The sequence below is a fragment of the Ascaphus truei genome, chromosome 7 (genome assembly GCF_040206685.1).
Source record: "Ascaphus truei isolate aAscTru1 chromosome 7, aAscTru1.hap1, whole genome shotgun sequence".
Classification (NCBI taxonomy): domain Eukaryota; kingdom Metazoa; phylum Chordata; class Amphibia; order Anura; family Ascaphidae; genus Ascaphus; species Ascaphus truei.
The window spans coordinates 41,598,538-41,611,284 of record NC_134489.1 but is presented as its reverse complement, the minus strand read 5'-3'; the positions used below and the strand labels follow the sequence as shown (position 1 = coordinate 41,611,284).

The 12,747-nt window shown below is 52.7% G+C and overlaps 1 protein-coding gene across 1 annotated transcript in view; it reads right to left on the bottom strand.

Moving 5' to 3' along the window:
- Nucleotides 1-12,747, bottom strand: part of NUP210L (nucleoporin 210 like) — a 65,828-nt gene that overhangs the window by 12,814 nt on the left and 40,267 nt on the right. Inside the window, 11 exon segments of the mRNA XM_075610025.1 lie at nt 1,395-1,526; nt 2,035-2,115; nt 2,204-2,383; nt 2,709-2,792; nt 9,523-9,646; nt 10,734-10,801; nt 10,804-10,863; nt 11,333-11,382; nt 11,385-11,460; nt 12,397-12,465; nt 12,467-12,500. Of these exon segments, the coding sequence (XP_075466140.1) occupies nt 1,395-1,526; nt 2,035-2,115; nt 2,204-2,383; nt 2,709-2,792; nt 9,523-9,646; nt 10,734-10,801; nt 10,804-10,863; nt 11,333-11,382; nt 11,385-11,460; nt 12,397-12,465; nt 12,467-12,500 (958 nt within the window).

Below are 12,747 nucleotides of genomic sequence, written 5' to 3'. Positions count from 1 at the left end.
GAATGTACTGCGCTCATCATTATTACTACATATCGGAAAGGTACTCACAGAATGTACTGCGCTTATCGTTATTACTACATATCGGAAAGGTACTCAAGAATGTACTGCGTTCATCGTTATTACTACATATCAGAAAGGTACTTACAGAATGTACTGCGCTCATCGTTATTACTACATATCGGAAAGGTACTCAGAGAATGTACTGCGCTCATCGCTATTACTACATATCGGAAAGGTACTTACAGAATGTACTGCGCTCATCGTTATTAATACATATCGGAAAGGTACTCAGAGAATGTACTGCGCTCATTGTTATTACTACATATCGGAAAGGTACTCAAGAATGTACTGCGTTCATCGTTATTACTACATATCGGAAAGGTACTCACAGAATGTACTGCGCTTATCGTTATTACTACATATCGGAAAGGTACTCACAGAATGTACTGCGCTTATCGTTATTACTACATATCGTAAAGGTACTCAGAGAATGTACTGCGCTCATCGCTATTACTACATATCGGAAAGGTACTTACAGAATGTACTGCGCTCATCGTTATTAATACATATCGGAAAGGTACTCAGAGAATGTACTGCGCTCATTGTTATTACTACATATCGGAAAGGTACTCAAGAATGTACTGCGTTCATCGTTATTACTACATATCGGAAAGGTACTCACAGAATGTACTGCGCTTATCGTTATTACTACATATCGGAAAGGTACTCACAGAATGTACTGCGCTTATCGTTATTACTACATATCGTAAAGGTACTCAGAGAATGTACTGTGCTCATCGTTATTATTACATATTGTAGAGGTACTCACAGAATGTACTGCGCTTATCATTATTACTACATATCGTAAAGGTACTCAGAGAATGTACTGTGCTCATCGTTATTACTACATATCGGAAAGGTACTCACAGAATGTACTGCGCTTATCATTATTACTACATATCGGAAAGGTACTCACAGAATGTACTGCGCTTATCGTTATTACTACATATCGTAAAGGTACTCACAGAATTTATTACTACATTATTGCAATGTCGCTGTTTCATTTTGACCCCCATCATCTCTCTCTTTCAGATCCCTGACCCATGAGATCTATGTAGAGCAGGGCTCTAAACTCCTGTCCCCAAACACACCCAACAGGTCAGGTTTTATGGATATCCCTACTTCAGCACAGGTGGATCAACCAGTGGTTCAGTGGCAGACTGCACTACCTGTGCTGTAGCAGGGATATCATTAAAACCTGACCTGTTGGGAGGGGGGGGGGGGTTGAGGACTGGAGTTGAGCCCCCCGTGATGTAGAGGGATCCCATAGACCCTTGCGGCTCAGTACCGAGTATGAGGCTGTGCTGCGCGTCTGTGATGGGGGCAGATCTCACCTCAGACTGACGAGGCTCCAGGATCACCACGTCCCTCTTACTCAGGGACCACTGGAACTGCAGCGGGGGCTGGGAGTTACTGAAGGAGAATGGGGTCTGACTGCTGGACAGTCCCATCACATACACAGGCATCTGCATGGGGAGAGAGTCATGACATCATCTCTGAGGGACACTCAGTAATAGTCTTCTGTGACATCATCTCTGAGGGACACTCAGTAATAGTCTTCTGTGACATCATCTCTGAGGGACACTCAGCAATAGTCTTCTGTGACATCATCTATGTGGCATCATAAACTTTCTGTACATACACAACCTTCTGTGACATCATTGAGAGACACCCATACGCAAAGCTTTGTGACACCCACAAGCACGCTTTCTGTGACATCATCATAGAACGACACTAACATACACAGAGTTCTGTGACATCATCCTAGTTCTGTGACATCAAAGAAGAACCAACATACACAACCTTCTGTGACATCAATACAGAGGAACACCTGCATACAGCCTTCTGTGACATCATCAAAGAATGACCAACATACACAGTCTTCTGTGACATCATCAGCGAGGTAAGCCTATATACAGACTTCTGTGACATCATCATTAATAGACACAAATAATTAACGGATTCCTATCAGACCTTGGATCCTGTGATCAGACGGGTCACAGGCGCGTGGATCCTGATCGCTCGCAGCTGAATCACCTCAACCAGCATCTCACCCTGTAACCGTGAAAGGACGCAAGTTACATTATATTATTTATCCCCATTATATTGCCGGCGGCTCACAGTGGTGATGGGGGCGGGGTACCTGAGAGAAGAGCATGACTCTGCCCGTGTCCTCGCTCACTGCCTGGATGGTCCCAGTGACTTTGGCGGTACCCACGGACAATCCGGTCACCTGACCCAGCAGGTTCACCACCGCAACGCTGGCGTTACTGATAGTGAAGTGAATGATGGACTGAGGCTGGGGACCACCCTTCGACATCACCTGCAGGGATCAGCGTCGGATCAATACATCATTAATACGCAATCAATACGTCATCAATATATACGATTAATACTCAATCATAACGTCATCAATGTGATTAATACAGTTCCAAACAATCTGATCAATACATGCTCAGTTTGCAATAAATACTTGATCAATATGTAATCAATATATGAATAATGTATTAATAATACAGTCAATTTATGTGTTCAATATTCAAGGAATAGACATCAATACAAGACGTTATCAATAATCAAATCAATATCTAATTAATATGTGATCAGTCGGTTCTCCGAGAGAAGCAGGAGTCCTGCCGGATACCGACCTGCATCATGTTGTGCTGTATAAGGGTCATTTTATCTGGGACGAGTCGGAAGGGAGCAAACACCTGCAACGAAAAAACACGAGGCTGACGGATTTATATCGTGATATACTATGCTATCATGAGGGAGGGGCTGGGTTTATACCGTGAGAGACTATGCTATCATGAGGGAGGGGCTGGGTTTATATCGTGAGAGACTGTGCTATCATGAGGGAGGGGCTGGGTTTATATCGTGAGAGACTATGCTATCATGAGGGATGGGTTGGATTTATATCGTGACACACTGTACTCCCATGACTGAGGGGCTGGGTTTATATCATGACACACTGTACTTCCATGGGAGAGGGGCTGGGTTTATATCATGACACACTGTACACTCATGAGGGAGGTGCCGGGTTTAAACTGCGATGTATTCATGAGAGAGGTGCTGGGCTTATATCGTGATAAACAGACATGGGGAGCAGCTGGTGTTATATCATGATATACCAGCACTAAAATAAAGTACAGAGGATAATACTATATGGGCTGTTTATATTGTGATATGTCAGCATTAAATGAGACGTGCTGGTTGTCTGTAAAACACACAGACAGCTGGCACACACATCTGCACAACGTCACATGTATGTTTGAGTTCATGTACCAGGCATGGAGTCCCGTATCTGCACTGCACACGCAATGAATGGATGTTTCCCATCATGGCAAAGATAGTGTGAGAACCGCACACGCGCTGTATATTTGTGATATATTGAAATATTTAAAGCAGCGATCTCTTTACCTGTATTGTTTTGTTTGCAAACTATTGATTTCTTTTATTACAGAATTTAAACTTTGGTTCCTCCAGAGCTGAGCTATTATTTACTCCCCCCCCCAAAAAAAATCCAGCGGGCCGATGGGAAGTTGCAACATCATTGGGGACGTGTCATCGTGGCTTCCTATTGGACAACTGTTTAAATATCTAGGAAGTCACACCGGCACCTAAACGGATCTCGGGTACCGGCGGATCCCCGGAGCAAAGAATAGCGCAGCTCATGTCCGGGGAACCCCCATGGGTACAAGTGACAGTAATGTCAGGTGCAATCGCGATAATGGGAAATATAGTTATTATTGCAACAGTATACAACAAAAGACAGGGGTGCCCAAAGCTACATCCAATTGACAAAACACTTCTGTTGGGTGGGTGTTGGGGTTTGAGCTTGCTGGGACTGTGTGTATTATTGCAACAGTGCAGAACAGACAGATGATTATAATGATGCACCAAGCTCTGAGCATGAGAAGGAGGGTTACCTGGGAACATTAAAGGGACAAATGATGACCGTTAGGTGATACCAGCGCGGTGTGTGACGGGAGCGTGAGATCACGTCACCATGTGTTGGGTGATACCAGCGGTGTGTGTGTGACGGGAGCGTGAGATCACGTCACCATGTGTTGGGTGATACCAGCGGTGTGTGTGACGGGAGCGTGAGATCACGTCACCATGTGTTGGGTGATACCAGCGGTGTGTGTGACGGGAGCGCGAGATCACGTCACCATGTGTTGGGTGATACCAGCGGTGTGTGTGATGGGAGCGCGAGATCACGTCACCATGTGTTGGGTGATACCAGCGCGGTGTGTGTGACGGGAGCGCGAGATCACGTCACTATGTGTTGGGTGATACCAGCGGTGTGTGTGTGACGGGAGTGTGAGATCACTTTTCCATGTGTTGGGTGATACCAGCGGTGTGTGTGTGACGGGAGTGTGAGATCACTTTTCCATGTGTTGTGTGATACCAGCGCGGTGTGTGTGTGACGGGAGTGTGAGATCACGTCACCATGTGTTGGGTGATACCAGCGGTGTATGTGACGGGAGTGTGAGATCACGTCTCCATGTGTTGGGTGATACCAGCGGTGTGTGTGTGACGGGAGCGTGGGATCACGTCACCATGTGTTGGGTGATACCAGCGCGGTGTGTGTGACGGGAGCGTGAGATCACGTCACCATGTGTTGGGTGATACCAGCGGTGTGTGTGTGACGGGAGTGTGAGATCACGTCTCCATGTGTTGGGTGATACCAGCGGTGTGTGTGTGACGGGAGTGTGAGATCACGTCACCATGTGTTGGGTGATACCAGCGGTGTATGTGACGGGAGCGTGAGATCACGTCACCATGTGTTGGGTGATACCAGCGGTGTATGTGACGGGAGTGCGAGATCACGTCACCATGTGTTGGGTGATACCAGCGGTGTGTGTGTGACGGGAGCGTGGGATCACGTCACCATGTGTTGGGTGATACCAGCGGTGTGTGTGTGACGGGAGTGCGAGATCACGTCACCATGTGTTGGGTGATACCAGCGGTGTATGTGTGACGGGAGCACGAGATCACCTCACCATGTGTTGGGTGATACCAGCGGTGTGTGTGTGTGACGGGAGTGTGAGATCACGTCACCATGTGTTGGGTGATACCAGCGGTGTATGTGACGGGAGCGTGAGATCACGTCACCATGTGTTGGGTGATACCAGCGGTGTATGTGACGGGAGTGTGAGATCACGTCACCATGTTTTGGGTGATACCAGCGGTGTGTGTGTGACGGGAGCGCGAGATCACGTCACCATGTGTTGGGTGATACCAGCGGTGTGTGTGTGACGGGAGCGTGAGATCACGTCACCATGTGTTGGGTGATACCAGCGGTGTGTGTGTGACGGGAGTGCGAGATCACGTCACCATGTGTTGGGTGATACCAGCGCGGTGTGTGTGTGACGGGAGCGCGAGATCACGTCACCATGTGTTGGGTGATACCAGCGGTGTATGTGTGACGGGAGCACGAGATCACCTCACCATGTGTTGGGTGATACCAGCGCGGTGTGTGTGTGACGGGAGCGTGGGATCACGTCACCATGTGTTGGGTGATACCAGCGCGGTGTGACACGGGAGTGTGAGATCACGTCACCATGTGTTGGGTGATACCAGCGCGGTGTGTGTGACGGGAGCGTGGGATCACGTTACCATGTGTGGGGTGATGCCAGCGGTGTGTGTGACAGGAGCGCGACATCACGTCGCCATGTGTTGGGTGATACCAGCGCGGTGTGTGTGTGACGGGAGCGTGAGATCACGTCACCATGTGTTGGTTGATACCAGCGGTGTGTGTGTGACGGGAGCGTGAGATCACGTCACCGTGTGTTGGGTGATACCAGCGGTGTGTGTGTGTGACGGGAGCGTGAGATCACGTCACCGTGTGTTGGGTGATACCAGCGCGGTGTGACACGGGAGTGTGAGATCACGTCACCATGTGTTGGGTGATACCAGCGCGGTGTGTGTGACGAGAGTGCGAGATCACGTCACCATGTGTTGGGTGATACCAGCGTGGTGTGTGTGACGGGAGCGTGGGATCACGTTACCATGTGTGGGGTGATGCCAGCGGTGTGTGTGACAGGAGCGCGACATCACGTCGCCATGTGTTGGGTGATACCAGCGCGGTGTGTGTGTGACGGGAGCGTGAGATCACGTCACCATGTGTTGGTTGATACCAGCGGTGTGTGTGTGACGGGAGCGTGAGATCACGTCACCGTGTGTTGGGTGATACCAGCGGTGTGTGTGTGTGACGGGAGCGTGAGATCACGTCACCGTGTGTTGGGTGATACCAGCGCGGTGTGACACGGGAGTGTGAGATCACGTCACCATGTGTTGGGTGATACCAGCGGTGTGTGTGTGTGACGGGAGCGTGAGATCACGTCACCATGTTTTGGGTGATACCAGCGGTGTGTGTGTGACGGGAGTGTGAGATCACGTCACCATGTGTTGGGTGATACCAGCGGTGTATGTGTGACGGGAGCACGAGATCACCTCACCATGTGTTGGTTGATACCAGCGGTGTGTGTGTGTGACGGGAGCGTGAGATCACGTCACCATGTGTTGGGTGATACCAGCGGTGTGTGTGTGACGGGAGCGTGAGATCACGTCACCATGTGTTGGGTGATACCAGCGGTGTGTGTGTGACGGGAGTGTGAGATCACGTCACCATGTGTTGGGTGATACCAGCGGTGTATGTGACGGGAGCGTGAGATCACGTCACCATGTGTTGGGTGATACCAGCGGTGTGTGTGTGACGGGAGCGTGAGATCACGTCACCATGTGTTGGGTGATACCAGCGGTGTGTGTGTGACGGGAGCGTGAGATCACGTCACCATGTGTTGGGTGATACCAGCGGTGTGTGTGTGACGGGAGTGTGAGATCACGTCACCATGTGTTGGGTGATACCAGCGGTGTATGTGACGGGAGTGTGAGATCACGTCACCATGTGTTGGGTGATACCAGCGGTGTGTGTGTGACGGGAGCGTGAGATCACGTCACCATGTGTTGGGTGATACCAGCGGTGTGTGTGTGACGGGAGTGTGAGATCACGTCACCATGTGTTGGGTGATACCAGCGGTGTATGTGACGGGAGCGTGAGATCACGTCACCATGTGTTGGGTGATACCAGCGGTGTGTGTGTGACGGGAGCGTGAGATCACGTCACCATGTGTTGGGTGATACCAGCGGTGTGTGTGTGACGGGAGCGTGAGATCACGTCACCATGTGTTGGGTGATACCAGCGGTGTGTGTGTGACGGGAGCGCGAGATCACGTCACCATGTGTTGGTTGATACCAGCGCGGTGTGACACGGGAGTGTGAGATCACGTCACCATGTGTTGGGTGATACCAGCGGTGTGTGTGTGACGGGAGCGTGGGATCACGTCACCATGTGTTGGGTGATACCAGCGGTGTGTATGTGACGGGAGCGTGAGATCACGTCACCATGTGTTGGGTGATACCAGCGGTGTGTATGTGACGGGAGCGTGAGATCACGTCACCATGTTTTGGGTGATACCAGCGGTGTGTGTGTGACGGGAGTGCGAGATCACGTCACCATGTGTTGGGTGATACCAGCGGTGTATGTGTGACGGGAGCACGAGATCACCTCACCATGTGTTGGGTGATACCAGCGGTGTGTGTGTGTGACGGGAGCGTGAGATCACGTCACCATGTGTTGGGTGATACCAGCGGTGTGTGTGTGACGGGAGCGTGAGATCACGTCACCATGTGTTGGGTGATACCAGCGGTGTGTGTGTGACGGGAGCGTGAGATCACGTCACCATGTGTTGGGTGATACCAGCGGTGTGTGTGTGACGGGAGCGTGAGATCACGTCACCATGTGTTGGGTGATACCAGCGGTGTGTGTGTGACGGGAGCGCGAGATCACGTCACCATGTGTTGGGTGATACCAGCGCGGTGTGTGTGACGGGAGCGTGAGATCACGTCACCATGTGTTGGTTGATACCAGCGCGGTGTGACACGGGAGTGTGAGATCACGTCACCATGTGTTGGGTGATACCAGCGGTGTGTGTGTGACGGGAGCGTGGGATCACGTCACCATGTGTTGGGTGATACCAGCGGTGTGTATGTGACGGGAGCGTGAGATCACGTCACCATGTGTTGGGTGATACCAGCGGTGTGTATGTGACGGGAGCGTGAGATCACGTCACCATGTGTTGGGTGATACCAGCGCGGTGTGTGTGTGATGGGAGTGTGAGATCACGTCACCATGTGTTGGGTGATACCAGCGCGGTGTGTGTGTGACGGGAGCGCGAGATCACGTCACCATGTGTTGGGTGATACCAGCGGTGTGTGTGTGACGGGAGCGTGGGATCACGTCACCATGTGTTGGGTGATACCAGCGGTGTGTGTGTGACGGGAGCGTGAGATCACGTCACCATGTGTTGGGTGATACCAGCGCGGTGTGTGTGTGACGGGAGCGTGGGATCACGTCACCATGTGTTGGGTGATACCAGCGCGGTGTGTGTGTGACGGGAGTGTGAGATCACGTCACCATGTGTTGGGTGATACCAGCGCGGTGTGTGTGTGACGGGAGCGCGAGATCACGTCACCATGTGTTGGGTGATACCAGCGGTGTGTGTGTGACGGGAGCGTGAGATCACGTCACCATGTGTTGGGTGATACCAGCGGTGTGTGTGTGACGGGAGCGCGAGATCACGTCACCATGTGTTGGGTGATACCAGCGGTGTGTGTGTGTGACGGGAGCGTGGGATCACGTCACCATGTGTTGGGTGATACCAGCGCGGTGTGACACGGGAGTGTGAGATCACGTCACCATGTGTTGGGTGATACCAGCGCGGTGTGTGTGACGGGAGCGTGAGATCACGTCACCGTGTGTTGGGTGATACCAGCGCGGTGTGACACGGGAGTGTGAGATCACGTCACCATGTGTTGGGTGATACCAGCGCGGTGTGTGTGACGGGAGCGTGAGATCACGTCACCATGTTTTGGGTGATACCAGCGGTGTGTGTGTGACGGGAGCGTGGGATCACGTCACCATGTGTTGGGTGATACCAGCGCGGTGGTGTGTGTGACGGGAGCGTGAGATCACGTCACCATGTGTTGGGTGATACCAGCGTGTGTGTGTGACGGGAGCGCGAGATCACATCACCATGTGTTGGGGGGATACCAGCGGTGTGTGTGTGACGGGAGCGCGAGATCACATCACCATGTGTTGGGTGATACCAGCGCGGTGTGACGGGAGCGTGAGATCACGTCACCATGTGTTGGGTGATACCAGCGGTGCGTGTGACGGGAGCGCGAGATCACATCACCATGTGTTGGGTGATACCAGCGGTCTGTGTGTGACGGGAGTGCTTCAGGGGGTATATTACCCCCCTACGGCCCAGATCCACTAAATGGTGCTAAGGTTTGGCACATCGTTACAACCTTTCATATACGTGCTAAAGCTTAGTAACGTTTAGTGGATCTGGGCCTAAGTGTGTTAGGTTTTGTGTGGTCACCTCCACTGGCCGTGGAGGGGGACGTGACCTTGCTCCCGGTTCTGTCACGAGCGGTCACCACCAGGGTGGTCTGTCCGATGCTGACGGCACGAAGCAGGAAGCACCACGAGAACTCGTCGCCTGCACCCAAAGGCCTGAGAGGGGCGGAAGAAATCATATGGAGGGGGAGGGAGAGAAGGGGGGGGGGGGAGAGAAGGGGGGGGGGAGAGAAGGGGGGGGGGGAGAGAAGGGGGGGGGGGAGAGAAGGGGGGGGGAGAGAAGGGGGGGAGAAGGAGAGGGAGGGTGCGGGAGATGGTGAGAGGGAAAGTGAGGGGGGGGAGAGGGAGGTTGAGAAGGAAGGGGAGAGGGGGAAGGCAGAAGATGGGAGAGAGGAGGAGGGGGAGAGGGGTGAGGATAGAGGGAAGGAGGGGGAGGGGTGCACGGGGGGGAGGAGACAGAAGAATGGAGAGAGATGGAGGTGGGACCGGGAGAAGGGGGGAGGGAGAGACAAAACAGGGAGTCAAGAGAGGGAGAGAGAAAAGGAGGGGAGGGAAAGAGAGCGAGGAGGGGGAGAGGTAGGAGGAGGGAGGGAATGAGAGGAAGTGGAGGGAGGGAAACAGGGTAAGAGAGGGAGGGGTGGAAGGGAAAGAGAGGGAGGGAGGGTGGGAAAGAGAGGGAGGGGAGGGTGGGGAAAGAGAGGGAGGGGAGGGTGGGAAAGAGAGGGAGGGGAGGGTGGGAAAGAGAGGGAGGGGAGGGTGGGAAAGAGAGGGAGGGGAGGGTGGGAAAGAGAGGGAGGGGGAGGGTGGGAAATGAGAGGAGGGGAGGGTGGGAAAGAGAGGGAGGGGAGGGTGGGAAAGAGAGGGAGGGGAGGGTGGAAAGACAAGGAGGGGAGGGTGGGAAAGAGAGGGAGGGGGGGTGGGAAAGAGAGGGAGTGGAGGGAGAGAGAGGGAGGGATAGAGAGAGAGAGGGGAGGGAGAGAGAGAGGGGAGGGAGAGAGGGAGGGAGGGGAGGGAGGGAGAGGGGGGAGGGGGAGGGAGGGAGAGAGGGAGGGGAGGGAGAGAGAGAGGGGAGGGAGGGACATGAATAAATTGTAGTAAAAAGGCTCAAATATAAAAGTAATAGAGTGAGAAAGAGAGATACAGTAATAAAGTGAGAGTGAGTATGACACAGAACAGTGTAATACAGACAGAGGAGTAGAAGAAATACAGGCAGGCAGGGAGGGAAGATGAAGTAGTTACTGACGTGAGAGTTACTATTGGTCGGGAGGTCTGCACACTCAGCCACATGGTACCAAAGTATTTCTTCAGGAACCGGGCGGCGGGACGAATCCCCAAACCCTGAGCGTGACCACCACGGACTTCCCGGCCTCCACCTGGGGAAACACACAGAGGGTACAGCGCTGGCCTTTAAAGTGGGAGACAGTCTGACTCTCTGGGCCAGCTCCTTGGGCAAGTCGCCCAGGTCCTCGGTCATCCGAGTCTAGAAGCCCCTACGGAGGAGCATTGCAATGGGTCTGCGTGCTGCGCGGTCCAGCGCTGCGCTGTCACGCTAATTATTACAGCGATCGTTACCCTGAAAGGTCTTTATCAGGGACCCAGAAACAAACCAATGCTGCTACCTGCTCGTGTGCCCATCTGATGCCCCCCCCAAACCCGCGAACCGTGTGCGGTGTGTCTATGTACAGAGGTACTCGGCGTCATTATATAGTGCATCATTGCTCTGGGAAGTGGAAAATGCCCTTCCCCCAGCCCCTAAACTAATATTGCCCCCTTTAAAGATGGCGGGGTTCACGTTGGTGAACTCCTGAGGGCTACCAAGCCAGCAGCGCCGCTCCCCTTCACCTTATCAATCAGATCCAATTCCAGATCCCAGATATCAGACACGTGGAGCGAGCACAGGCAGGACCGAGGAACATGAGGCACAGGTCATACACATACAGTGTCAGCGAGCCGGGGTGCAGGGGGGACACCTGGGGACAGATAGGAGGTGTGCACTATCTGCGCTGTATGCAGTCACACTATAGAGGGGAGGATGGATGGTATATAAAGACTTCCAGTTTTGTTTGCCCCTCATAGGGTAACATGGAGAGAGGCGGTCCGTGTGGAGAGGAATAGTCCGTGTACAGAGAGGCGGTCCGTGTGGAGAGAGGCGGTCCGTGTGGAGAGAGGCGGTCCGTGTGGAGAGAGGCGGTCCGTGTGGAGAGAGGCGGTCCGTGTGGAGAGAGGCGGTCCGTGTGGAGAGGACGGTCCGTGTGGAGAGAAGCGGTCCGTGGCGAGTGGTATAGGGTGGAATAGAGAGAGTGGTAGTAGAGAGAGTGGTATAGAGAGAGTGGTATAGAGAGAGTGGTATAGAGAGAGTGGTATAGAGAGAGTGGTATAGAGAGAGTGGTACAGACAGAGTGGTACAGACAGAGTGGTACAGACAGAGTGGTACAGACTGAGTGGTACAGACAGAGTGGGTACAGACAGAGTGGTACAGACAGAGTGGTACAGACAGAGTGGTACAGACAGAGTGGTACAGAGAGAGTTGTATAGAGAGAGTGGTATAGAGAGAGTGGTATAGAGAGAGTGGTATAGAGAGAGTGGTATAGAGAGAGTGGTATAGAGAGAGTGGTATAGAGAGAGTGGTACAGACAGAGTGGTACAGACAGAGTGGTACAGAGAGAGTGGTATAGAGAGAGTGGTATAGAGAGTGGTATAGAGAGAGTGGTACAGACAGAGTGGTATAGAGAGAGTTGTATAGAGAGAGTGGTACAGAGAGATTGGTACAGAGAGAGTGGTATAGAGAGAGTGGTATAGAGAGAGAGTGGTATAGACAAGTGGTACAGAGAGAGTGGTATAGAGAGTAGTGGTATGAGAGACCCTGTGTTTCAGTTTGTACGTCGACCCGTCTCGGTCCGTGTTACCTGCACAGCGTTATCCGCCTCCTGATACGTAATATTCACTAGCTCCGAATCGCTCCCGTTCACCAGAAAAATATCCGGAACCTTCAAACAGGCTGGAACGTTTCCTAGACACGCGACAGGATTCATAATCAATCCCCCCGATCCGATCTCCCCCGCAGCCAATCCATCCCCCCCGATCCGATCTCCCCCGCAGCCAATCCATCCCCCCGATCCGATCCCCCGCAGCCAATCAATCCCCCCGATCAGAATCTCCCCCGCAGCAATCTCCCCCAGACCAACCCCCGAGTCAGAGTCTCCCCCGCAGCCAATCCAAACCCCCCGATCAGATCTCCCCCGCAGCCAATCCAACCC